Source organism: Ictidomys tridecemlineatus, chromosome 2, assembly GCF_052094955.1.
Source record: "Ictidomys tridecemlineatus isolate mIctTri1 chromosome 2, mIctTri1.hap1, whole genome shotgun sequence".
In the NCBI taxonomy this organism is placed as follows: Eukaryota; Metazoa; Chordata; class Mammalia; order Rodentia; family Sciuridae; genus Ictidomys; species Ictidomys tridecemlineatus.
Genome location: NC_135478.1, coordinates 116,836,093 through 116,863,578, shown reverse-complemented (window position 1 = coordinate 116,863,578; position 27,486 = coordinate 116,836,093). Strand labels below are relative to the sequence as shown.

At 49.1% G+C, this 27,486-nt stretch overlaps 1 protein-coding gene across 3 annotated transcripts in view; it reads right to left on the bottom strand.

The window, feature by feature from the left end:
- Positions 1-27,486, bottom strand: part of Sgsm1 (small G protein signaling modulator 1) — a 74,983-nt gene that overhangs the window by 11,714 nt on the left and 35,783 nt on the right. For 2 of the 3 annotated variants that reach the window (XM_078039629.1, XM_078039630.1), the window contains 9 exons: positions 23,094-23,232; positions 20,870-20,934; positions 19,388-19,533; positions 15,235-15,363; positions 10,794-10,976; positions 9,235-9,303; positions 6,552-7,142; positions 1,667-1,791; positions 25-107 (listed from right to left, as the gene is read on the bottom strand). In XM_078039629.1, coding sequence (XP_077895755.1) covers positions 25-107; positions 1,667-1,791; positions 6,552-7,142; positions 9,235-9,303; positions 10,794-10,976; positions 15,235-15,363; positions 19,388-19,533; positions 20,870-20,934; positions 23,094-23,232 — 1,530 coding nt within the window. Of the gene's footprint in view, positions 1-24; positions 108-1,666; positions 1,792-6,551; positions 7,143-9,234; positions 9,304-10,793; positions 10,977-15,234; positions 15,364-19,387; positions 19,534-20,869; positions 20,935-23,093; positions 23,233-24,850; positions 25,016-27,486 lie in introns of all 3 variants that reach the window. The other variant, XM_078039631.1, reaches the window with a different exon arrangement.

The following is a 27,486-nucleotide window of genomic DNA, read 5'->3' as shown; positions in this document are numbered from 1 at the left end:
CTACAGCAGAGGGGACCCACTCACCATCATCCAGGATGACCAGCAGCGGAGCCAGAAGGTCACACATGCCCTGGACATAGCCGATCTCAATGTGCTGCCAGATGTAGCTACGAGAGAACAGGGGCCAGTGATACCGCCACCAGCCACCTCCTGTTACCCCTCGTCTAGATGGCACCCTCAGCCCGACACCTGCATGCCCATCCTGTCTCTCACTCCCCAGACACCTGGGCACAGCCACCTGGATGGCCCTCCCAATGTCCTGCTCAAGGGGGCCACTGCATGCTCAGAAGCCTTCACAAGGGTGCTGTGGGTGGGGTGACATCCAGACTCCTTTACTGGGGTACAGGACTCAGCGCCTCCCAATTCATCTCAGAGCCCCACGCAGCACCTCCAGTGCCTCTTCCTCCCCAGCCACGTGGAGGTCTCCCTCCCCACAGACAAACCACACAGTTACGTCCCTGCACCTTTGCCCTAGGGGGTCCCGCTTTCAGAAACTCTGATCAGCCTCTTATTAATAACAGCTCGTATTTTCTGAGTATTTTCTATATACTTAGCCCGATACACATTTACCGCATATATCTTAAAAGATATATGATTATGTATTTCAAGATAATCATACAAATTATGATAATCATATAAGATAATCATACAAAATAAATATCATCATTACCACTCTTCACAGATGAGGAGACTGAGGCATGGACAGGTAAGTGCCTTCCCCAGAGTCATAGACCTAATGGTGGGGGGCGGAGGCAGTTTCTGGACTCAGGAAGCCTCACTTGAGGGTATGTGACCTTAAACTCCATGGTCAGTGGTTTCTTCAGTCATTTCAAAAAAATTTTCTCCAAGTCTCTCTGGAGAGTCCCCACCTCTGTGAGACTCCCCATGACCTCTCCCTAAGCTCATAACCGGAAAAAGTCAGTCTATTCTTCCTCCTCCCCAGCACTTTTCTCATTTACATATAACATCTGTCATTCAGTTGAAAACTTTAAAATACATCATATCATGTAATACACACTCATATTGCAGTGCACAGAATACGACATAAGATTATATGATCATTAAACACCATCTATATGGCCACGGAAGATATTTGCCACGTGGCTAGCTGGTATTATTTCTGTGGGAGTGTCACTGACAGGCAGAGATGAAGAAGTTTCTCTTTGCATCTTAGGACCTTCTGACACCCTTAATTGCTGCAGAGTTTTAATATGCCTGGGCCAGTTTTACTTCTTAAGAGATGCCAATAACAATTTTTAATGAACAGAAATAAGTAGCCTTAGATCTTGGCTTAAAAGAAAGAAAGAAAAGGATAGATTTTAGATAGAGATGTGGCTGTGAGTCCCCCTGAGTTGTGGTCCAGTGAGGGCACCGAGCACCGAGTGGCCCCCTCTGAGTTTCCACATCCTGTCACAGGGCATAATAATTACTCCATAGAGCTGTTGAAGGAATAAATGAGCTGAGGATAGTAGGGGTCTTGGGACAGTGCCTGGTATACAGTAAGCACTCAATAATCACTCTCTTTTATCATTACTGTTGTTTTTTAATTGTCAGTGTGGGTTAAAAATAGACCAGCTTCAGAGGCTGAACGAAGTTCCACCTGGGCTCACACAGCCCCACGGGGTCCCCCTGCCATGCCCCTCCCCCAGGTCTCCCAGGACACCACCTGCACATGATGTTGCGCAGCTTCTCCAAGTTGGCGGGTGTGAAGTACCAGTAGTTACGGTCACACCTCTGCACGTCCTTCTCGATGCGGTGCAGATTCACGGTGTACAGGTCCAGCAGCTCTGGCTATGGGTGCCCAGGAGAAGAAAAGAGATTATCCCCAAACTCCCCACTGGGGGGCAGAACCCCGTTCCTCCTCCTGACCCTTTCCTGTGGACAGAGAAGAGAAGGTCTCCTGGCAGGGCCAGCTGGGGTTTATTTATTTGCACACTTTCTGGGAAAGCCTCTTTGAGTTTGTATGTTCTGTTCCTTTTTAAATAAAACAATCTCACGAAATGCACAAAATCATTATCCCCATTTTACTAAAAAAAAAAAAAAATCAAGACTTGGGCTGGAGTTGTAGCCCAGTGCTAGAGCACTTGCCTAGCAGGTGTGAGGCCCTGGTTGGTTCCTCAGCAACACATAAAAATAAATAAATGAAGGTATTGTGTCCATCTAAACTAAAATTTCCACCAAAACAAGACAAAACAAACAAGACTTGGAGTTATAATCGTAGTAGGAAGTGCCCCCCACCGTAGAAAACTGCAGAAGGGTAAAGGAACTGAACCCGGGTCCAAGTCTGGTACCATATGAGACCAGATTCTGTGGTCATTGACTGATGCAATGGCTCAATAATCAGCAAGAAAGGAAGGAATATTCAGGATCAAAAATGAACTAGAGCAGGGCCCAATAGGACACGCCTGTCATCCCAGCAGCTCAGGAGGCTGAGGCAGGAAGATCATGAGTTCAAAGCCAGCCTCAGCAACAGCAACTCAGTGAGACCCTGTCTTTAAATAAAATGCAAAACAGGGCTGGGGATGTGGCTCAGTGGCCTAGTGCCCCTGAGTTCAATTCCTGGTACCAAAAAACAAAAACAAAAACAAAAACAAAAAAAACAAACCAAACAAAAAAAACAACCAAACAAAAAATACCCCAAAACAATATAAAACAAAACAAAACAAACAAAAAAACCCCAGAAAAACAAGAAAATACTAAAACTGGCTTTGCCTTGAGGATAGCTGCCAAACCAGAGAAATCAAGCTTGGATTCAACAATCTATAGCCCTTGCCAAGGTGAGTCCTAGTAAGAGACCTAAGAGACCTTCCGCAACAACACAGCACCCCAAAGAGCCAGAGCCTCAGTAAGGGAAACCTATGAAATAGCCTGCTCACCTTCTGGGGCCTGAACGTAACTGCTCGATTGCACTTTGAACACAGATGCCAAATTCAGTGTAAAAGCTATCTCCCTGGATAATTAAGCCCCAAATCAAGTTTATAACTCATGCAGGTTTCTAACCCAATTCCCACTGCCTAGGTGGTCTGAAAGACTGGAGAATTTAAAGTCATCTCAGATTTGTTATGCCTCTGGGACTGGGATGAGGCAAAGGAAGGAATCAATCTTTCACCTAGGCCTCAACAGATAACACTCCATGAAATATAAGCTTATGTCCAAACACCACAAGATGCTCAGAGAAAGAGGACCCCAAATAACAGCTGGCATGAACAAAGATGGCAGAATTAGAACCAAAAGAGCCTCTGTTACTGGAAGCATCAGGGACAGAGGATAAAATAAGTGTTTAATATATTTACAGAAATAAGAGGTCAAAGAAATAGCAACTCTATAAAATAATCAAACAGTCACAGCATATATGAAAAAATTCAAGTGAAACTTTTAAAAAACATTAAATACTCATTAGAAACATGTAACAGAAAATTAGACTGTGTGTCTGAGTGTGTGTGTGTGTGTTCGTTCCTGGGGCTCAAACCCAGGGCCTTGTGCATGCTAGGCAAGGGCTCTACCACTAAGCTGCATCTTTTTTTTTTTTGTACCAGGGATTGAACCCAGAGGCCCTTAACCACTGAGCCACATCCATAGACCTTATGGGTGTTGAGGGTTGCTGAGTTGTTTTGTGCCTTTCTAGGTTGCTGAGGCTGGCTTTGAAGTCATGATCCTCCTGCCTCAGCCTTGCAAGCTGCTGGCATTGTAGGAGTACATAATCCTGAGCTACAGCTTTAACCGAAAATCTGACACTCTTTTATTTTGTTTTTAAATAAGTAGTAAATTATTATCATTTTTTATACATTTATTTTATTTATTTAGTTTTTTTTTGTAGTGCTGAGGATTGGACCCAGGGCCTCACATGTGCTAGGTGAGCGCTCTACCCCTGAGCCCCAGCCCCAGCCCAACACTCTGGAAGAGAATCAGTAAATTCAAAAGAGATCTGAAGAAAGTCCAGTATTCAGCAGAGAGACAGAAAAGGGTTCAAATGAAAGAGCAGTAACAGACAGAGAGGAGAGTGTGAGGAGGTCCAAAGGCTACAGACGAGACAGAAAACGGGGAGCAACAGCCGAATGAATACTAGAGGAGAATTTTCCAGAACTAACTAAAGACATCACAGATGCATACACAGACTCTGGCTGGGAAATAGAAAAAGACAGCTACACTTAGTCACAACACACTGAAAGAGAATCTTAGAGAAGGAAGGAGGTTGTCTTTGCAGAGATGACAGTCAGCTCCCTGACTTGCTAACAGTAGTGAAGGCAACTGGAAGAAAGTGCAACAATGTCTTCAAAGCCCAGAGGTGTCCTGACTTAGGATGGGGCTGAGGCCTGACCCCTGTGTCATAAGGAGCACTGCAGGGCTTCACTGCACAGTGCACTTTGCAGTATGGGGGTGTTTTGTCCTTATGATGGTGCTGCTGACTGCCAGCTGTGGTCACTGCTGCTGTCCAGCAATCAAGAGAAAACATCATACTACATACTACTAGCCCAGGAAAAAAATCCACTGTGGGCTTCAAAAGTCATAAATCAAACCATTCTAAATTGAGGACCATCTGTACTAAGAAAAAATCACTGCGATCTGGAGTCACATATTCAGTACAAATATCTTCAAGACCGAGGGCCACATGAGTCTCACTCCAGATGAATGGAGGCCCATCTACTCAGGAAGGCACTTCACACGGAGACGGGGACCCCAGGCCAGGGGCCCGCCACATAAGAAGGCAAGAAAAGCCAAATGGGGGACAGAGCTCACTGAGGCATGAGCCCCACCCAACAAGGGTGTCAAGTTAGAAGAAGGGAAACTGGGGGACAGAGGCTGGAGTGAGGTGGAAGGGACCTGGAGTGGGGGCGGGAGGAAGGTCGGGACACATCTGCCTCAGGTACAGGCTGAACTCTCCAGATACACAGAACACAGAGAAAGCCTGCCAAGTCTGAATGTTGGAGGGACCCAGAAACCTGGCAAGGATTTGGGGCAGTGAATTGGTGATAAATATTCAAGAAACTAAGGAAAGAAAGCAAACAAATGAAGACACATCCAGGACATTTTTTTTTCTTCTGCAAAAAAAGTCAACACAGCTGACTTCATGGCCCAGAAGAGACACCTACGATCCTGTGAACCTGAGTGACCATTTAACCAAGATCATTACGTAGCTGTGCTGGAAAGATGGGTGTGGCCAGTGTCCTTGTGAAGTGACGGGTCTGGGTGAAGAAGGACGTGGGAGCCAAAAATCTGCTTCCATAATGGGGGTCACTGATAATGTCTAAAACTGGAAAAAAAGATCAAACAGCAATAATACAAGTGTTTGAGCTATGGGGTGGACATCAGACATCAGGGCACAATAAGTAAGATGGTCGCCCTGGGGAGGGCTGATGGGGAGGAGGGGCGAGCTCATGGTTCTGTTCTTTTTCTTCCTTTCTTTTTTTTCTTTCCTTTCCTTTTTTAAGAGGCAGGATCTCCCTATCTTGCTCAGGCTGGCCTCCAACTCATGGGCTGGAGTTATCCTCCTGCCTCAGCCTCCCAAGCAACTGGAACTATAGGTGCACCACTGAACCCAGCCCAACATCTGGTTTTCATAGTTAGCTTTGTCCAGATGTTTGACCCTTTAAATTATGGGCTTGCACATCTTTAATAGGAAAAAAAATCTTTTAAAGAAATGTGTACACTAGGGGTGGCTTGGAACATCTTCTTTTCAGATGATGCCTTCTGGCCTGGACTTATTGGCACATTTAAAGGATGCCAGACCTTAGCCAAAAGCATGAAGGTGACTATGGAGCTGCTGCAGATCGGGTGCTCACTGTGTGCCACACACCCAGGACTTCAGAATATGAACTGAAAATAACTCAAGAAGGTGCCAGGCAGATAGGGAGACCTAGGCGCAGGAGCACTGAAGTGATTTGCTAAAGCTGGGGTCTGAGCCTGGGAGTGCTCACTGTGAAGCCTGTGTCCCCCAGTCCCCCATGGTGGGGCATCCCTTGGCTGAAATCTCTGGACCAGGGGTGTTTGGGGATGCTTAGGCTTTGGGGACACATCTGTATCTATGTCTATATCTATACCTGATGAGATATGGTGGGACAGGACCTGTGTCTACACATGAATCCATTTATGCTTCATATTCACCTCTCCCCTTGTACCGAAGGTAATTTTCTACAGTATTTTGAATAACTTTGTGCCTTCTGACTGCAGCCCATCCCACGAGGTCAGATGTGGAGTTTTCTGTTTGGTGGATTAAGTTGGTAACTGGATTTGGAGTCCTCTGCTGAATAGATTCTGTTTTGTTTTTGAAGAGAGGGTCTCGCTCTGCTCCCCGGGCTGGCCTCCAGCTCGTGGGCTCAGGGATGCTCCTGCCTCAGCCTCCTGAGGAGCTGGGATAACAGGTGCTGGCCACTGAGCTTGGGCACTTTGGAGTCTGGGTTTTTAGATTAGGGACACTCCTCTCTCCCAACCCGGGTGTGTGCAGTGAATCCTGGTAACGGTGACGAGGAAAGGAAACCAAGCAGCTGCAGCTCTAAGGTTGGGTCTCTCTGCCCCACCCCTGCAGCGGGATGGAGGAGAGTCTGGTGACTTACGGAGTAGGTGACGCCGCTGGATGACACGGGGGACGCCTCATTGTTGGCCGAAGTGGTCACGACCAGGGAAGCCAGAGCGGGGAAGAGGCTCTCCATCTCGGGCTCCTCCGAGAGGTTGTCCTCACTGTCCGCCTGGCTGCGCTTCTCGGCCTCGCAGCCCCGCCAGCCCTCCCCTGCCGCACCGTCCTTCTCGGGCAGGGCCACGTCCATGCTGCCGGCGATGGACATGAACTCGTCTAGGCTCCCGTTGGCCAGGCTGTCGCTCTCCAGTCGGTCCTGCACTGCCAGCTCCTCGCGAGGGGCTTCGTCCCTTGAGGTGGTGGCCTCGCTGCTCTGCCCGTCGTCCACGCTGCTGTCCCCAGGTGGAAGGGCCGGGGGCGCGCTCCGCTGGGCGTCCAGGACGCTGTCTTCGGTGCTGAGGCTGGGCTCCGAGTGCTCTGAGAGGCCGGAGGAGAAGTTGTGGGAAGATGGATGGCCAGAGTCCGGGGAGCACGGGCCGTTTTCTAGGTTCCCGTTGGGGACCTTGGGCTGTTTCTCCTCCAGTCGGCCTTCTCCTTCCACCTGCTCTGCCTCATCCACGGACTCAAACACCTGAGCAGAAGGTGAACAGGAACAGAGGTGAACAGGACAGCTGGGTATCCATGGCGACACTGTCAAGCAGCAACCTGGTACTCAACAACTGGGGATTGGTTTCAGGATGGAATTTGCATGCACTGGAATACTATACAGCGGGAAAAGTGTATTTTATGCTCCATTTGTAACAAGTAAGTGATACGTGCTTATATATGCATGAATAATTCAGAAATAACAAGAAAGCATTATAGCCCTCTGAAGAGGGCTACCAGGGAACTGTAATGCATCATATAGACTTTCACCATGAATTCTTTTTTTCTTTTTTCTTTTGTACTGGGAATTGAACTCAGGGGTGCTTAACTACTGAGCCATGTCCCCAGCTATTTTTTATATATTTTATTTAGAAACGGGCTCTCCCTGAGTTGCATAGGGCCTCTTTTAGTTGCTGAGGCAGGTTTTGAACTTGCAATCCTCCTGCCTCAGCCTCTGGAGATGGTGAGATATAAATAGGCGTGTGCCATTGTGCCTGGCTCACCATGAGCTTTTTAAAAAACTAAACAATTAGTGAATGTCAGGAACAGGCTAAAAAACATATCACATGAAATTATCTGTGGAATTCATTTTAAAGACGTACTGGTGATTCTTTGTGTCCTAATGGCCTAAGGACAGACAGTAAAAGACCACAGACCACATTCCAAAGTCATTTGCAGTATTTCTTCGCTCTACTGACTTGATTTATGTTTAATTATGTATTTTGCTTAGTTTTTTAAAAATTTCTTTTTCATTCAGTGTATAAAGGTTTATCTAACCCCAGAGTCAAAATTAGAACTAGTCAAAATGAGAAAACCAACCTCAGGGACTCACAGCTCCCCCTCACCCCACTCCTCTCTCCTGGGTAAGCACTTTGGGTAGTTCTGGTTTCTCTTTCCTCTGTATTTGAAAATGAATGTGATTGCATACATGTATCCACATTTCCCCTTCTACACAAAAGTTGTCATCCTCTGTACCTTTATTTGCAATTTGTTTTTTCTTTAATATTGAGAGAGATGGAATTAAGTGTTTTCATCTAGTTTAACAGAAAGTCAACAAGGAATATATACATCGCATTTAGGTAGAAAATTTTAAAAACTACCAAATGCTGCTACATGTTATCTGCATATTTTAGTTGTGAAGAGCACAGTGGGCTGCTGATGGTTATTTTCAAGGCAGGCAGGGGGATGAGGGAAGACAGAAGCAAGTTTGGCTTTCTCTGCAGTGTTTTAATGTTCTGCCGGGAGAATGGATTCACATGGAGTCGGTCTCCCATTATCCTCAGATTCCACATCCACAGATTCAACCAGCTGCATATTGAAAATATTTGGGGAAAAAAAAAAAGACCGCATCTGTGCTGGATGTGTGTATAATTCTTTGTATGTGAATAATTCCTTGTCATTAAACCTAAAAAATTCAATATAGCTAGTATTTCAATAGCATTTACATTGTGTTGGGGATTCTAAGTCATCTCCAGTATACAGAAGGCTGTGCAAATATTGCACCATTTTACATAGGATCTGCGCATCCCTGGAGTTTGGTATCCATGGGCGCTCCTCAAAAAAGTCCCCTGGATACCAAGGGACAACTGTATTAGTTGTGTTGCTAAAAGGTGCATTTTGAATGCTAGAATAAAAAGCTAAAACACAGTAGGGAAGAATAGAAGTCCGTTGGATTAGACCCAGGGGAATGAAGGGAGGGGAGGGGAGTGGGGAAGACGGTGGCACGAGTCGGACATTACTATCCTACATGCACATATGATCACACGACCAGGATTCCTCTACGTCATGTATGACCAGAAGAGTGAGAATAATAATAATATTAAAGAAAATATCGAGGTGGGATTCAGTGTTCTATACTCCATGTATGTATGATATGTCAGAGTACATTTACCGTCATGGATGACTAATAAAACAAAAATGCACGCGCGTGTGCACACACACACACACACACACACACACATAAAAATGCTAAAACACAAACCAAAGAGGGACCCGTAGATGGTGGCCATCCAATGCCCGCTACCCTGGGGGACATGGTGGGGTGTGGGCAGGAGGGGGCAGGGCCTCTGGAAGGTCACCTGTGTGCTGCTGCTGGAGTCACTCTGCAGGCGGAGGTTCTGACGGCCGGAACTGCAGCTCTGGGAAGACTGAGAGGAAAGGGGCGTCAGAAGAGTGGGTGAGGCTCAGGGGGACTGCTGGGCCAGAGCCAGGAGGCCTGGTCCCTTGCTGTCCCTGGTTAGGAGACGTCACCCCTGGAGACATCAGCATCCCTGCTCCCCAGAGTCGCCTCAGAGATGACTTGGGCCTCCGCATCCCCACCCCTTCTCCTCTGCCACGAGAGCCCCTACCCCCAACTGCTCTGTGGAACTTGAGACTTTGGCTAACGTTTTGGTTCAACTCAGAATGACTGGCTATATTGACGGCTCCATTTTTTACCAGCTCCCTCTACACAAGGCTTTGCTCTGTAACTTCACAGTCCCCGCCTCGTGGATTGCTTCCCTCAAAGGACGCTAGCAACCTCGGCAGAGACTCAAAACGCATGTGCGTCAGTCCCTCAGCATCTGCGTTCCCAGGACAGCATGCCAGGCTAACCTGCTGGAGGGCGAGGCACATGGAGCAGAGCTGAGTCCCTCACACAGGTGACACGGCCCAACCTAGATCAACAGCTTCAAGTGAACAGCCACTGGCAGCTGGCCTCAGAGAGAGCCCCACCCAGGCATGCTCAGAGCCGAGCTGCTGGGCTGACCTGTGGACTAGTGAGCAAAGATAACGAGGTCCATGCTGGTGGCTGAAGTCACTGGGTTTGGGTGGCTGGTTGTTAGGCCAGCTCTGTGGCCACAGGAAGGACACATCACTGGTGAGGACAGCACTTTTTCCTGCTTTGACCTGTTCAGCTGGTGGTTATGTAAGGATGACATGTCCGACTTGGCTACTGGGACATTCCAGGACATTCCTGACAGTACCTGGCACATAGTAGGTACTTGATAAGCACTTGCTGAATACATGGAAGTCAGAAGTCAGGCACTGTGTGAGTCATTTGATATGCATGCCTTTGTTTTTTTTAGATGTTGATGGACCTTTATTTTTTAATTTTTAAAAAATATTTATTGCTTAGTTGTAGTTGGACACAATACTTTTATTTATTTATTTTTATGTGGTGCTGAGGATGGAACCCAAGGCTGCACATGTGCAAGGCAAGCGCTCTACCACTGAGCCACAACCCCAGCCCCTGGACCTTTATTTTATTAGTTTATTTATATGCACTGCTGAGAGTCAAACCCAGTGCCTCACACATGCCAGGCAAGCGCCCTGTCACTGAGCCCCGACCCAGCCCAAACCTGCACTGTCCTGCTGGAGCTGTATACAGACCTCTGTAAGACTGATTATTCTGTTTACATACAGAAATGAAGGCTAGGAGGAAAGGTCATGCAGGACACCCCAGGGCTGACGTTGGATTTGAACTCAGGTATGGTTCCAAAGTCACCCCCTCAAAAAAATAAAGAGCAGTTAAGGGTGAGGCGGTCAACTGTCCCAAGGCCTAGGATATGCCACCCTTGCCCCTCTCTCAAATCATCTGATGGAGAGATCCAGCCTCCCCTCCCCTCCCCTCTGGCACCCCCAGCCAGCTGTCCTTCACCTCATTGCTGATGGTGGAGTCCCTGTGCATCATCCGGTGCAGGTGGCTGTCCAGGCTGGCCCCCGATGAGCATTTGGCCAGGGCGGCTGCGTGGGACTCCCGCTCCCTTTGCCGCACGATGGCCTCGCATCCCAGCCACTCCGACATGGTCTGTGCGTAGCAGGCATGGATCTGCTCATCCACCTGCCGGGGTGGATCAAGATGAGCCAGGGTGCAGGAACTGGGCCCAGGGCAGACTCAGCCCAAAGGTCCTGCAGGGAGCCTCCATTAACTGAGCACCTACTAGGAGATGCCTGGCACTGGCCAGACCTGAGAATACACCAGTGAGCGAGGCTCCTTCCTCCCCTCCCTTCTTCCTGCCCCACTGTGTGCTGGACAGTCTCCGGCTCTGGAGGTAACAGAGGGAGAAGATTGTTTCCTTATTTTACCACCATGCTTCTCTGCTTCCACATCCCTTTGCTCACTCATTCATTTAATTTGAAAGTACCTACTGTGCACCAGGCACCTAGTTAGGCATGTGGAATACAAGATGAGCAGGATTCTAACCCCCACCCACCCATCTACCCACTCACTCTGCAGTTTGCTGAGAGCTTCCTGCCTGTCCAACATGGGCCCAGGAGCCGGGATACAAAGATGAGAGAAACCAACTCGCTTCCCTTCCCTATAGCCAGTGCCTGATGGAAAGGGCATAGATTTCAAGCCACTCCCTGTTGGATGTCAGCAGGTAGGGGACTCCCATTGTCTTGGGTTACAAAGCCTAGGTGACCAGGGTTCTGAGTCTACCAGACATCTGGGCATGTTGCAGCAGACAGCCCGCCTGCACAGGGTGTGCAGGGGACAGGTGCAGGGGCTGTCCTCTGTGGCCACTCAGACAGGGGCTCCAGCCCTCCTAGCCCGAGGGCCTAGGCTTCTACCTCCCTCCCTAGGACTTCTCCAGAACCACCCACCTCCCAGTTCCAGCTCCACCCCAGGCCAGGCTCCTCCCTACTCATGACCCAGAACCCTCCTCTCAGGTCCCTTCCTGTCCAGCTGGTCCCTCCTCTCCGTGCACCACTTAGCAGCCTCCATCCTCATTTCCTCTCCAGCCCCAGCTTCCGCACTGGCCCCCACCCCTAGCCCTTCATGTTCTAGCAGCTCACACCACCGCCACCCGGCATGTTGGCCCCTTCCAGGCCTTTGCTCTGTTGTCCCCTCTTCCTGAAAGCCCCTCCTCATCCTCTTGCCTAGAAAGCAATTATTCCTTTGAAGGACTTGGGTTCCACGGACTTCCCCAGGGGTCTCCTTCCACCTGCCGCTCTCTCCTGCCTGACTTAGGTGCCACCTCTGGGCTCTTTCAGCCCTAGAGTTGGCTTCTGTCACATCAGTGACCACGGCCACCCCGATACACCTTAAGAGCTTACCTAGTGCCCCTTTGGTTCCTAAGCCCTGAGCACAGGCCCAGCACCCCAGAGTCCCAGTTCCTCTGAGCGGAGCTCACACTAGGTGACCGAGGTGACTAAGTGACTGAGGTGACTGGTCAGTCCACTGGGTGGGTCCTCATGATACAGACTACAGGAAGTCTCCTCTCTTAACACGCCTCCGATTCCTCCATCAGGCCAGCCTGGTACCACTGGGTCGTCACTACGTCCTCAACACTGTGACTGCCCTTCTTAAGAAGTCACTATTACTGGACATGTAGCATTCGTGTACAGTGATGGGTATGGTGTGATAATTCAATGTCTGTGTCTACACCTATGATCAGATCAGGGTCACCGACATTTCCTTCTCCCTAAGCATCTGTCATCTGTGCTGGGACCCCTAGAGCTCCACCCCTCCACTCTGTAATCGACTCTCTTCTGCACAAGAAGAGGACAGGCCCAAGCAGGCGAGGCATCTGGGTACACTGAGGACACCATTCTGTCTTATTCTACTTATTTGTATGGTTTCCTTCCATTTTAGAGCAAGTCACATTGGTTTCCTATGGATGGCAGGGATCTTCTGAAATAAGTTACATGAATGTTAAGGGAGTTCATTTTCAAAAGACAAATGTCAGTCAATAATGGTACAGGTGGTGACAGACGGGGGGTGTAAAGCACCAACAGGTTTTGAAAACTTAGAGAACGTAAAATACATGTTAAGATGGTAATACGTTGGTACATTGGACTTAATAATAAAATATATTTTTCACTTTGATGAAATGTCACAGAAACACACACACACACACACACATACACACACACATACACACACGCAAATATAAATACTGGTGAGATCCCAGCGAGGCCTGGGGTCTGGCTAGTTGTACTGAGCCAGTGTCTTTGCTAACATTCTATTATACAAGAAGGAAAGTGGTGAAAACTGTATGATGGGGACACAAGACTCCTGTTACAGTTTAGGTATGAGTGTCCCCCAACAGCTCATGCGTGAGGCAATGCAACAATTCGCAGAGCTGAAAAAATTAGATGATGAAGATTATGGATATGGATCAACTGGGCCGTATCCTCAGGGTGTGTCGGCAGGAGGGGGGTCACTGGGCTGAGCCTTTGGAGTACATATTTTGTCCCTGATAAGTGCCGGTCTATCACTGTAGTCCTGGAAGGACACCCACAGATCAACAGGACAGAACAGAGGACCAGAAACAGACACTGTGGAGAGGCCAGCCGACTTGACAAGGTGCCGAGCCAGTCTGTGGAGGAAGCTGACCGTGGCAACACAAGGTGACAGAGCCACTGGACACTCAGAGCCAAAACCCACCCTCAACCCAAATGACATATTACATGTAAAGCCAGACTTGAAATGGATCAGACTTAAAAATAAAATGTCAAACCATAAATCTTTTAGAAAAAAGCATAGAAGGCTCTCTGCCCTCTTCCTCTTCTTTCTCTCCTCTCTCTGCTCACATGCTCTTCCTTTGACCTCCTCCTCCCCTCTCTCGGCCTCTCCTTTTCTTCCCCTTTGGGTAGCCCTCCAATAAAATCTCTTGGTTGAAAAAATAAAAAAGAAAAAAGCATAGAAGAGCTTTAGGAACTAGAGTTGGTCAAAAAAAATTCTTCTGCTCTAACCCCAACGCACAATCTGTAAAAGGAAAAATGAGGAAACTGGATTTCCATCAAGAATACTGAGAGGGGCTCGGGTGCGGCTCGGTGGTGGAGCGCTTGTCTAGCAGGGTGAGGCCCTGGGTCCATCCCCAGCACTAAAAATATAAACAAATAAAAAAATTAAAATGTGTTTGGCAAAAGACCCTGTTTAAGAAAATAAAAAGGAAGGTGCAGCCTGGGAGAGAGCAGTTATAAACCACTTATCCTACGAAGGACCATCATGTAGCGTTCCTAAAGAACTCCTAACTCAGCAGCCAAAACCCAGACAATCCAGTTCAAAGGGGGCAAAAGACTCGAGCAGATACCTCCTGAGGGAGACCCAGGGTGGCCGACGGGCACACAGATGTTCAACCTCACGGCCCTTTAGGAAATGCAACTAAAACCAAATGCAATGTCATTTACACATCTGTCAGAGTAGTTAAAATAAAAAATGGAGACACCACCAAACTGGTGAAAATGTAGGTGGGGCAGCTCCGATGGCTGGTGGGGATTGTAAAGTGGCCCGGCCACAGCACAGGTCTAAACCTGCAGCTACCCTTGGACCCCTCAGGTCATTCTGTTGATCATCTATCCCAGGACAATGACAGCTCATGCTCACACAGAAACCTGTGCCCCAATGTCCACTGCAGCTTTGTTCACATCGCCAAGAAACTGGTAGCAACAGAGCTCCCTGTAGGCAGACGAAGAGCTCGTGGTCCCCAGACCGGGGAATACTGCTCAGCCAGGAAAAGGATTCAACCATTGACCCAGAGACGAGGAGGAGTCTCCAGAGGCTTGGCTGAATGAGAACAGTCAACCCCCAGAGGTCACATACTTGTGATTCCACTGATCTAACACCTGGAACCCAGAAAATTACAGCATCGAAGAACAGATGAGCGGCCACCAGAGGCCAGGGATGTGTTCTGTATGTCCACTGTGATGGCAAGCCCTACTTGTGAGAAAACCAAGGAGAACTAAATAAACACACCCTCAGCACCAACACGAGGGCAGGGGAGACTGGGCAGCTCCAGCACGGAAGGCGTGTCCCCCAGTGCCGAGGCCCTGGGGACGCTGGTGCACCATGTCAATGTTGCTAGCTATTCCCATGGCAGGGACCTGGTTAGAGGATATACAAGGTCTCTGCTTTATTTCTTACAACTGCATATTAATGTATAAAGATCTCAAAATAAAAGGTTTATTTAAAAATTGACATATGCAGCTTGTGTTGCTTCCACTGGACAGGAAATATGGGGGAGCCATGAACCTGAGATCTCCCCCGTCTCTCCCTGCCTTGGTCCAACATGGAAGCAGAGCTCCCCAGGCCACAGCATCCAGCTTGTTTTGTGGCAGAAGACCCCACCACGCAGCCTACACGGGTAACCCACCTCCTTCCTGTCCGTTTCTGTCATCCCGAACTGATAGTGGCCCAGGAGGAAGGGCCACACAGCCTTGCGGATCTCAGGCTGGATGCCTCCGTAGTAGATGAGCCGCAGCAGCTCCTGCTCCTCGTAACTCTGGGGTGGGAGGAAGCAGAGGGTCTGGTCAACAGCCCACCAGCGGGTGGGCTCCGAGGCTCGGCTGTCCTGCTTCTTGGAGCCAGCCCCAGAGATCCTGTGTGCATGAGCAAAGTGACAAGTTCCTGAATATCAACTGTGGCATCCTAGGAAAGAGCCAAACATAGGCAACTCCCTGCTGCCCACCAATGGGGACCGTGCATCCCTACATGGGGACCACACAGAGATTGAAGAGGACCAGAGGTGCGTTTGTGAGGCTTAGTACCATGGGGTCGATTTCTTGCTGGCTTAACAGCCCTGGGTGGGCACTTCTGGTGAAGGGCATCTCTCCTCCTCCAGGGGCTTGGCTATGCTCCCACCATTATCCAGGGACTCCCGGTTGTCTGATTCAGCAGAAGGGGAAGTAGGCATTGTGGAGGGAAGCCATGCACAAGGTTCAATGTATATTAAGTGGGGATCAAAAGCACAATATAGAACACGTCTAGGACGACTGAAACATGACTAGGATCTTTGTGAAAAGAAAAACGAATATCAATGATGTGTTGTATGTTCATTATATATTACTGTATGGTAATCAGTGTATGATGAATACACATTAGATTTACTTTTCAGCCAATGTTTGCTATTGTGTATATTTGGAAAGATGATCTTACAGTTATCAGTCTTGACTCGGCTCTAAGTAAACTCGGCAGTGAATTAATCTAGAGGGAACATTTCCAGTTGCCACTTCACACAGTATTAACTCCTGTGCACGCTAGGATGACCTTAGCAATTGTTTGCTGCATTATGTGGAGTTGATTTTTTTCAGTTAAGAAATAATCACTTCTATACAAAGGCTTCACAGTGACCATTTGTTGAGCTGAGGGGCCGGCAGACCCTGACTGCACCTGTGCCTCTGGAAGGGAGCCGTCCCTGGCTGCAGGAGGTTGCATGGAAGGGCCCCAGGGCCACCTCCTCTCAGCTCTTTATTTCATATTCCAAAATAAAAAACATACTTCTCGTGGGAAGGCTAGTCTTGGGTGTACCCAACAACAATGAAAAAAACAGCCCCTCTTTCGGTCCTTTTTGGGAATTTTAATTTATATAATGTAGCTGTCCTTGTCAAAGCTGTTTAAAAATCAGAAAATGATTTGCAACTGAGGCTCTGACCTCTTCATCAAACACCCACTGCCTCTTTGGATCAACCACCAGACTCTACTCCCTAGCTTCCCTTGCAGTTAGGAGCAAGGGGCCGCACGGGCAGGATCTGGCCAGTGAGGCGGGAGAGGATGGGAGGAAGCCCTTCCTAGGCCAAGGCCAGAGGAAGCAGGTGGGTTCCCTCCATTCTGTTTTCCCGTCTGCTGGAGGCAGATGACCATGAGGCCCTGAGAGCGGTGGGAGCACAGACTGAAGGAGCCTGAACCCCTGGGGGAGGAGAGATGCCCTTCACCAGAAGTGCCCACCCAGGGTTCTTAAGTCAGTCAGAAGCCAGAGCCTGGTGCCAGGCAACTGAAAGAGTGGGGCCTGCTCCATCCTGGGCATGAGTCCACCCTAATGCCCAACACAGCTAAAGGTGAGTCACGGCCAAGCAGGTCCAGAAAGGTGTGAGGTGAGACATGCCCGCTGCTGACCCATTTTGTATCTCACTCAGCTTGTCCTTAGACTGGTGGCTCCCCAACTGTAGGGTCACCAGAGCACCAGAGCACTGGGGAACTCTCAACAGAGTCCAGGGCTGGAGGGACTAAATCAGTACAGCTGGAATGGAGCCCAGGAATCACAAATCTTTTACATTCCTCAGGAAGCACGGACACTAAGAAACTGCTGGGGATGATGATTGCTTTGGAATGCTGGGGCAGTAGGCGGGCTTCCTGATTTCAATTTTAAACACATATCAATCAATTTTACTTCTAGGAATTGTTTGAAATAAAAGCACTAGTACAGAAAGCTATAAAGATGTTGATTGAAATACTGTTTAAAATAATTTTTGTTAAAAAAAAAGAACCCAGCTATCTGTCATCAGGGGAAGATTTGAATAAATTATGGCCCACCCACATAATAAGCTGCTAAGTTCTAACATTCAATATTTCACCCAGAGATTTGAAAGTCCCTTGACATGAAAGCAATTTGATTACCTGAAATACAATTTAGGTATTATATCATTAAGAAAATAAGTCAGGATGGTGATGTGGCTCAAGCGGTAGGGTCAGAACCACATGGCATGCGCAGGGTCAGAACCACATAAAAATAAAATAAAAATAAGATAGATATCTTATAGATAGAGGTAAAGATTTCTATCTATATGTTGGATATATATGTATTCTAACCTATCGACATATAAATCTAAACAAAATGATAGATCAATATAAGATTTAAAGATATATAGCTTATATATAAATATGTAGGCAGATATAGAAATACACAAAATTCTCTATCTCTACATATCTATAGATACATAGATTTGTATCTACAGATATAATATGAAAATACAGATAAGGTATACATGTGTCATATACACCAAAGACATGTAGATATAGAAATATAGAAAGCTATAAAGATATGTATGGCTTTATATCTATAGTTATAGAAATATGGATAAGATATAAAAAGACATTCTTATGGATAAATATAAAAAATATATGGAATATTTACACCAAATTGAGGCCATTCATTCCAGGGGTTGGAACTAGAAGAATGAAGCAGAAAGAGGATATTTAAATTTCTTTTAAACCTTTATACTCCTGTGTTCATTGTTTGAATTCTTACAGTACATGGACGTTACTCCTATAATTTAAAAAACAAGTATCTTTGGCAAAAAGCAAAACCACCTTTCTGTTAGTCTGGGCTCGGGAACCAGCTGGTCTTTCCCACTTAGTCCCCTGGCACCCCAGGAAGGAACCGGATAGCATCTCCCTGCAAGGCCAGGGGAGGCAGCCCAGCCCAGGGTGCACCAGCATCTGGTGAGAAGGCACACAGCCAATAGGGCACTGAATCCACCCAGCATGGGGACAGGCGCTTCCTCCAAGATCCTGTTCTTGGCCCAAACTAGAGCTTCTCAGAGTGGGTTCCATCTCCCACTAGCCGTGGGAGGCAATTTTCCAACCAGGCTTCTGTGGTCAAATACGTGTGAGGGAATGTTCCTCTTACTCTCCCTTGCGCCTCTGAGTTCTTGAGTTGACCAGGACATTAGCAGGGGCAAGGTTTGGAGAAGTCCCAAGACATACAGAAAACTGTTTAACCTCAGTGTTTCCCAAACTAGCTGACAAAGAAACTTTTTTCAAACATCAATATTTTCCTTCCACTTTTACTGCAATCAGGAAATCTTAGAAAGCGTCCAAGCAATGAGCCTCTGTAGGGGAACTGCCTAATCCTAGAACCTAGGCCACAGATGGAGATGGGAGAGTTCTGAACCGTGGTGGGAGAGGTCTGGGGCCTGCCTCCCGAGGAGCTGCTCTCATTCTAGGAGCTTGAACAGCACCGTAAACTCCTGGCAGCTGGATCCAGTCAGCACCGTGTGCAGGACGGAGCACACACAATGCTGTATCATTTACAGTTTGCCATTCATTCCCTCTTCATCTCTCTGGGGAGACTTAGGGTTAAGTACCCTTATCTGAAATGTCTCGGACCATAAGTGTTCAGATTTTGGGTTTTCTAAAATTTTGGAATACTTGCATCTACATTATGAGATATCTTGGGGATGTGGTCTGAGTCCAAACAAGAAATCATTTGAAGGTAATGACATGCAGTATTTTAGTGAAGCTGCGTTGGGACTGGGACCTGTCATATGAGGTCAGGTGTGGGATTCTCCACTGGGGTGTCATGTCAATGCCCAGGTAATTTTGGATTTTCAGATCAGTGATGTTCAACCTGTATACGTCCTTCAATCTCCACCCTGCAAGGATAGAAGAGAGCTGGGCATCTTGAAATTCTCGAGAAGAGCTGACCTTCAGTGTGCATGTAGAAAACTCAGGCAGGTGAACTCTAGTCCCCACAGAACAGCCTTCTCCGCAGCCTGCCCCATGGTGACCCACTCCCCGCCAAGGCTTACCGTGCTGTCCTGAAGGTACTGCTCCCAGATCCTGGCTGTCAGCCCCTGGCCAGCATCACAGGGCAAGTCCGGAGACACGATCATGTGATTGACCAGGGCTGACAGATGGGTCCTCACGGTGGACAGGTGTCTGCAGTAGGCGAGCCCTGTTGCAGAGGGAAGGGACGAGTTACCCTCTGCTATTTGGTGCCCACGGCTGGCTCATGGAGTCTTCAAGGTGGTGTCTCTTTCCCCAGCTAATTGAACCTACATGTCCTGCAAATTCTCATCACCCCCTTTCCCACAAAAGGAAAGTGAAGCCCAGAGGGGTGATGTCACTTGGTGGGTTGACTGCTCAGCCCTAGGGAAGTTCTGTCGCCTTTGTCAGCCTCAGTCAGGGTGATGCTAGCCTACTGGGTTGGAATCCAATGCATTTAACTGACAGGCTGCAGGCAGGGCTCTCAACAGGCATCAAGGATGTGCTATATTGTCATATGATCACCTCGTTTCAGACTCATCTCAACCCTGCCCTTCCTCCAGGAAGATTCTGCACTTGGGTCTATTAAACACCTGCACAGCGCCCACTCCATGCCACGCTCTGCATCAGGCACTGGGGATGGTGGTCACAGGACAGGCAAGAACCTCAGCCCAGGGGACCTTCCACTCCCTGTCCCCTGGACACTTGGAGGTGATGAGCACCCAGGCAGCCATCCAGGTTTCTGTGGCCAAATACATTTGAGGGATGTTCCTCTTACTCTCCCATGGCCTCAATTTCTTGAGTGTGATAGGGATAGTCCCAAAGAATACAGAAAATTGTTTAACTTCAACATTTCCCAAACTAGTTGACAAGGAAACTGTTTTCCAACATCAACATGCAGGCCCATGCAGGGTGTAATTAAAACTCCTCTGGAATCCCTAAAAATGCATGCTTGATCTCCCCCAGCTAGGCTATGAGGTTTGGGAAATAAAGTGTGCTGAGAAACAAGACAGAGAGAAAAACTAAGCTTGTTAGCTGTGTGACCCTAGACAAATCACTTTGCCTCTCTGTGCCTTGTCTAGTTAGTGGGAATAATCAGAATATTTGTGTTATTAGTTTTAATTTTTAAGCTTGGGCGATGGAATCAGGTCACCTTTCTCTTCTGCTGTGGAGTGGAACTGACATCTATTGAGCACCTACAACATGCAAGACTAGAGGCCAAAGACTTTACACACGCTTCTCATTCCATCCTGACACACCCTCCAGGTGAGACCTTAGAATGCAATGGTGACCTCAGATCCGGCCTCCTCTCCCAGGGTCCCCAGTCCACTGCCTTCTCTTAGGACCCAGAGATAAAATTTATCCCTGATCTGTAGATGAGCAAACTGCGCCTGAAACCAGATATCTAGAAGATAGGGATGTTCAAATTCCAGAGCCAGGTTCTGTCCCCTGGTATTTCTGGCATACAGTAGGCACTCAATACATGCTCCTTGGAGACCACACCAGCAACGAAGACCTATACGTACATCCATAAAAGGCTCTGGAGAGGATCTGGTACTTCATGTTGTCACAGAGCAGCTTCAGAGGAGCCCTGCAGGGGTGGGGGGGAAGGAAGATGCTCACATGAGGTGCTCGTGGCCCAGGTTTGCTGAAGAGGACCACGACCCACTCTCTCAGAGGACCCAAGAGTGGCCTCCTGTGATTTCCATACAGCTGCATCGCCCTTCTTATCAGAACCCCAGATTTCCTCTGAGGTGTCACCTCTCCCCTAAGCCTCTGTCCCTGTGGTCTGGATGGGACAAAGGACTCTACCTAGTACGGGACCCAGGCTGAAGTCACAGTGATTGGCTCAGAGATGGTCACATGGGCCAATGAGAATCAGTCTTGGGACTGTTTGTTGTTGGAAATAGTCGCTGTATTTTTATCTCCCTGCCTGAGACTAGAGTGTGGTACTAGCATAGAGGCCCGCAGGGGTGACACCTGAGGATGCAGACGGGCTTCCTGCAGTGAGCACCTGCACTCGGCCAGGTCTGAGGCCGCTTGCCTTGAACCTTAGTTATGCCAACACTTTTACTTTCTTCTTCAATCGGTTTGAAGAAGGTTTCTGTCACTTTCTTCAAGTGACCCAAACTGAACTACACTGGGATTCAGTGGGGATGACTGCAAAGCAGGTGATGCCATCCAGCTTCCCCTTGTGTGGTCACTTCTGGGTTCTGTTTTGGCTGAGGGGGGAGTAAACCCTCACTCCCAGCATTGCTGAAAACCACAGAACTGCCAAAGGAGTGCAGTACACTCCTGCAGAGCACAGAGCAGAACTGTGCCATGTATGTACTCAGGACATCCCAGGGGACACCCGGAAAAACCCAGGGAGGCTGGAGAGGAAACGCAGCTCAATCTCCAGCTATGCACCTGGGAAAATGTCCTCTTTGTGCCCTCAGGGTGGCGAGGCTGACTTGGTCAGGTTGCAGGAGAACAGCACCACACTGACTAGTGTCCCACAGCAGGTAGTGAGTTCCCCACTGCTACGAACACGCAAGCAGATGCTATCAGAGTATGTGTTGGGGAAAGCGGCATTTCTCAATGCCCCATGGAGGTGAAAGTCCAGCCCGAGACACTCGGGGTTTCTCTGACATGTGAATTCCTGGGCCCTGCAGAGTCCTCAATCAGGATCTCTAGGAAGAAGTCCTAGAACCCGTATGTGTTGCTACCGCCCCAGGTGACTCTCCAGTTGTATCAGGGCTTCTGACCCTTACATGCCGACAAGTGGTCTTAGAGGTGTTAAATACAGGTTCTGATTCAGTGGGTTTGGGATAACAAGCTGAGAATCTGCCCAGGTGCGGCTGCTGGTCACAGACTGGAAAGCCGGGGGTGAGGGGGCTTTGAAGATCTGACGCTGGCCCCCAGCCCTCGAGTCCCATTCCCTCACACTGTGACGGGCTGAAGATTGGACACCACAGGAAAGAAGGCCAGCAAGGACAGGGGAAGGGAGTCTCCCTGGCCAGACCAAGTGGGGCCAGTGGGAAACTAGACCAATCTCATGAATGGCCGAGTAGTTCCAAAGAGACAAGAGCTCTGTGGGTAAAGACAGAGGTGAACTTGAGCTTTAACTTGGAACAAGAAAACAGTGAGTGTCATTTACTGAACACTGCCACGTGCCAGCTTCTATGTGCTGGCCACCTTAAACCATTATTCTATTTGTTCCTCATAATCACATAAGGGAAGAATTTTGTGGAGGGTCAAACTGAGGAGGCATTTGTCTTTAAGTGATATTTTTGGTTTCTTCCTTCCAGGCACCTGGTAGGGCTGCACTTCCTGGTTTCCTGTGGGTGGGGCCAACAGTTGGAAGAGGAAATTATAAGTAATCATTTTTGGTGGGACACTTATTGTTGATTCAAGGCCCGCCAGAGCTACAGTTGCCTGTCACCTGGGACTGGCAACAACCAGCAGTGCTGCCCTTTAATATGCAGAGAGCTGAGTTCCTGGCCGACCATGAGGGACACACAATACTGGATAAAATGTTTGCTGTAAATTACACTCAGGGTTCAGGGGTATTTGTTCCTGTGGCTCTATGTTGCTTATCCTGACTGAACCACGTGAGTGACTTCCTACAGCTAGAACTACACCAGGGCCAGGATTTAATCCACCTCTGGTTGATTCCACAGCCTGTGTTCCCTCTTCCAGATTCAGTGCATCCACCAAGCTCTGGGTAACCCTTCAGCCTCTCCCCACCACAGCACGAGCCCCTCCTACCTCTCATGGTTGCAGCCATTGGTTGAGCTGCCACCAGCTGAGCCACTCTGTGAACAGGACGAGCAGGAGGATTTCCGGGGGCTGGGTTGCCATAGGGATGGGAGGTTGTTCACGGAGACATCCATCAGATCCTGGGGGACTGTGGGGTGTAGAAGAAGGGGCAAAGGAAGAGCCCTGGTTAAGTCTGTGTAGGCCACAGAAACCTCCCCACAGCGAGCAGCTCCCCACACCCTCCAGGCTGGCACAGAGAAAGGGAAAGGCCCTGAAAGAGACCGGGAAAGAACTCTCCAGATCACAGTCCAACTGAGGCCCCTGAGCCCCCTGATCCAATGAAAGCCACCACCAAGACCTGGAGGCCCCAGGAGACGGGCAGAGCTGGCCCCAGATGATGGCCAGAGAGGAAGAGAACAGAGACCAGAGCCACCTAAACAGGGGGCCACGCCTCACCATGTTGTCATTTAGCTGTGCCCACAAGACACTGAGGGGAAGCAGGGGAGCCTGCTGGGTGCTTCTGAGAAGGCCTAGGGCTTGAGTCCCCAGAGAGGGGCCTCCTGGGGAGCTCCTGGTGGTCAGATAGGAGGGAGCCTGACTCAGGACAAGAGAGCAGTGGATGGGGAGGCCATGCGGGTGCTGTCCGTGGTCCTGAGCCAGAAAGCTGCTCTGCTAAGTGGGTGCAGACGGGTTGGCGATCCCTAGGATCAAAATGTCACATGTCCATCCTGTACCCTTGACCTTCTGAATTAACCCCCTGGAGACAGATAGATAGATCTATCTATTTTTTTTTTTTTGTACCAGGGCGCTTAGCCACTGAACATCACCCCCAGCCCTTTTCATTTTTTGAGACAAGATCTTGCCAAGTTGCTCAGGGCCTTGCTGTTGCTGAGTCTGGCTTTGAACAGTCTGCGGGGTGGGAAGTATTTTAGGCTTGTGAGCCATCTGGTCTGTGTCCTCAACACTCTGCTCTCACAGTGTAAAAGTCGCCATGCATTTTGTAATGTCAACAGAGGGGCCCGGGTGTGCTCCAAGGCAACTTTGTTGATGGACACTGAAATGTGAGCTTTGCATCATTTTCACAAGTCATAAAATATCACTCTTTTGATTCTTTCAATCACTGAAACAAATAAAAACCATCCTCAGCTCAGAGATGTACAGAATGAGGCTGGATTTGGCCCTTGGGTTATAGTTTTCTTATTCTTGTTCCAGGAACTCAAAGAGGTGCACATTTCCCCATTTGCCATGGCTCCTGGGCAACTCGTCCTATCTCAGCTCTCTCCTAGAGCTTTATGGGGAGAGAGAGCTGGGGGCCTGACCCCACTGGTCATCAGAGCTTGGCAGCCAGCAGGGTCTGCCTCTGCCCAAGGACAGAGAAGGAAGCTGTCCACAGAACATGGTTCTTGCAGCCACCCAAAGTAGCGCATCACACTTTTACGCCCCATGCAGACTCACCAATGAGACGGCCAAGAGAGGCCAGTGATTCCTGTAGTCTATTCTAGAAAAACATGCCCAGTTCCTCGCCAGTCTCAGGGAAGCACTGATTGGCTTAGCCCATGTGGGGACAATCCTGGCTCCATCCCAGCCCCTCACCCCAGCAGACTTCACCAGTGGACCCACAGGGCTGCCAACTGTCTGTTTCAGGTAGACAGCTGGGGCATCGATTTGCACCTTCCTTCCATCTCCCTTGGACCAAGACTCAAATGACAACATGGCAGAGGTGGCTGGGACCCAGCCCTGGGGGAAGTGGGGAGCCCAGACATTACAGGGGGGCTGCTCCTTCAGGCCCGGTGTGGGGAGGGTGGTATTCCATCTGGCTCGTGCCCACCGACTCCCCCTGGCCACTACCAGCGTGGACTGACCAGCAGCAATCATCATCCAGGCGGGGCCCACAGAGATGGGACAAGCGCTGGCCAAGAGGCTGGGGGCAGCTTGAAACAAAACAGAAAGCACTAGTAAGGCGAGGTGTGGGGTGGGGCAGGAGATGGCCACGAGAACCAGTGCCTTGGGGCTGGAACCATCCCTGCCCTGCTCTCCACAGCTGTCCCCCCACCATGCATACTGAGTTTGATTAGAGGAAGAAAGAATGCTCGTGTTCATAAAGTGACTGCTCCGCATGGGTGATGGGCTGGGCCGTGCTCTGTCTTATGGTCACAGTGAACCTCTAAGGGGGGCATTTGTTTTCTCATTTGGCAGAAGTAACTGAGGAACAGAGATGTGCACATTTTCCACATGGCCCCTGGGCAACTCCTCCTATCTCGGCTCTCCCCTGTTGAGGGTCTGAATGATGAGAGGATTTTGTCACACTAAGACCCATCAAGGAGTGACTGGCAAAGCTGGACGTTTTGACTGAAGTCCCCCTTCTCCTTCCTCTAATGACAGTGGTCTCTCACTGAGCGCAGGTACCCTCATCATCCTCTTTAGCAGACTTGGAAACTGAGGCATATAGAGTGACACGCCCAAGGCTCTCCAGCTAGTGCATCGAATTCCAATCTAGCCAACCCCCACTGCTGTTTCCCACTGGCTCCTGTCTCCCCACCCATCGGCTCTCAATGGGGCGGTTCTGGAGACTCTTGAGACTTCAGCTGTCAACACTTGCAGAAAAGCTCAATGCTCTGGGCACCTAGTGGCTGGAGGCCAGGGGCACTGTGCAACACCCCCCAACACATAAGACAGCCTCACACTCAAAGAATTATTTGACTCCCCAGGCCAACAGTGCTGAGGTTGAGAAGTCTGCCCCAGGCCAGCGCTGTCCGAGAGAATATGGAGGAGCCATGCATAGAATTCAAAGCTGCCCAGTAGCCACATTAAACAGGTGAAAACAGTCCCAATAATTTCAACTCAAAATTTCCAAAATGTTATCCTTTCAACATATAATCAATATAACATTATTCATGCAAAAATCCACATTCTCTTTTTTTCACATAAAGTCTTCAAAATCTGGGGCGTGTTTTGCACCCACAGCATGCCTCACACCTCAACTTCACCAGTCACACCTTCAGAGTGCTCGGTTGGCACATGTGCCTTGTGGCCACTGCAGCATAGACAACCTCAGCAAGAGAGGAGCCTGGAAGGCCAGGATCTGACCGTGACCTGTCCGCATTGTAGTGCTGGTCTTTGCCCCTCTGTGCATAAAGACAGGCCAGAGATCCAGTGGTGGGGACAGGAGCATATGACAGGGGGAGGCAGTGTAGAAGCAGCTAAGCCACGTCTTCCCTCCCGCATGTTGAAGTAATCATCTTCCTCTTTAAGGCAAACATCTGCACGGTTTCTCCACAAAGAGACAGATAATATGTAATTTTGGCCAGGGGCCATCTGAGCTCTGTCACAATTATTGAACCTTGCTGTTGTGGCATGAAAGTGACCACAGACCATATGTGAATGAATGAATATGGCCGTGTTCCAATAAAACATTATTTGCAAAATGTGGCCCACGGGAAGAGGTGTGTTGATTTCTGATTTTTCTAAATTGGTAACGCTGTGTGGCTCAGGCCCCTGAGAATTTCATCCAAGGATGGGGGTGGGGTCACCATTTTGAGGGCTGCCTCTGACCTCAAGGTTGAAGAAGGTGAAAGTACTTTGCCCTCTTCCCCACCATCAGGACCATAGGCATGGAGTGGCGCTTAGAGGCACAGGTGCTGGAGGCATCTGTGTGCAAAGCTCAGCTGCGCCCCAAACCAGCTGAGTGACCTTGGATCAGTTGATTTACCTTTCTGTGCCTCAGTTTTCTCCTCTGCACAACAGGGAATGGTGATGACATCCTGCTCGGGAGAGCTACGCTGGGGGTGAGGTGAGTTAAGACACAGCGAGTGCAGAAGTGGGCCTGGCACGTGTGGCACTCAGTACAGGAGACCTGCGATTGTGACCTGAGCATCCACTAAGGAATGGGCCTGCATCTGGTGAAAGGTGTTTCACAAATCATCGCTCTGACCCCTCAGAATTTGACCCGGGGTGAGGGGCAGTGTTGTCACCCTGTCCTCCAGGCAAGAAAGGGAGACCTGAACAGGAAGGACCCCGTGAGTGTCCTGCAGTGGCAGAGCAGTATCCAGTGATGGTTTCTTTTCTGGAAACCAGTGGTTCTCAAGCAGGGGCAATTTTGCAACCCATCTGCCCACTGAGAGGACACATGGCAATGTCTGGAGACATTTCTTGTTGTCACAACTTGGAGGAACATGAGAGCTTTGCTACTTGGCATCCAGGGTCTGAGCCCAGGGATGTGGCCAGCATCCTCCATGCACAGGACAAGCCCGTCCTGTGAAGGGTATTTCCAGCCTCACCTCAGCAGAGCCAAGGTGGAGGGGCCCTGTCCCACATACACTGCGTCATCAGGATTCCTCAAAGGTAGGCAGGGACCCCAAGTCGATTATCTGGGAGGTGCTCCTAAGAAGCACGGGTAGCAGAG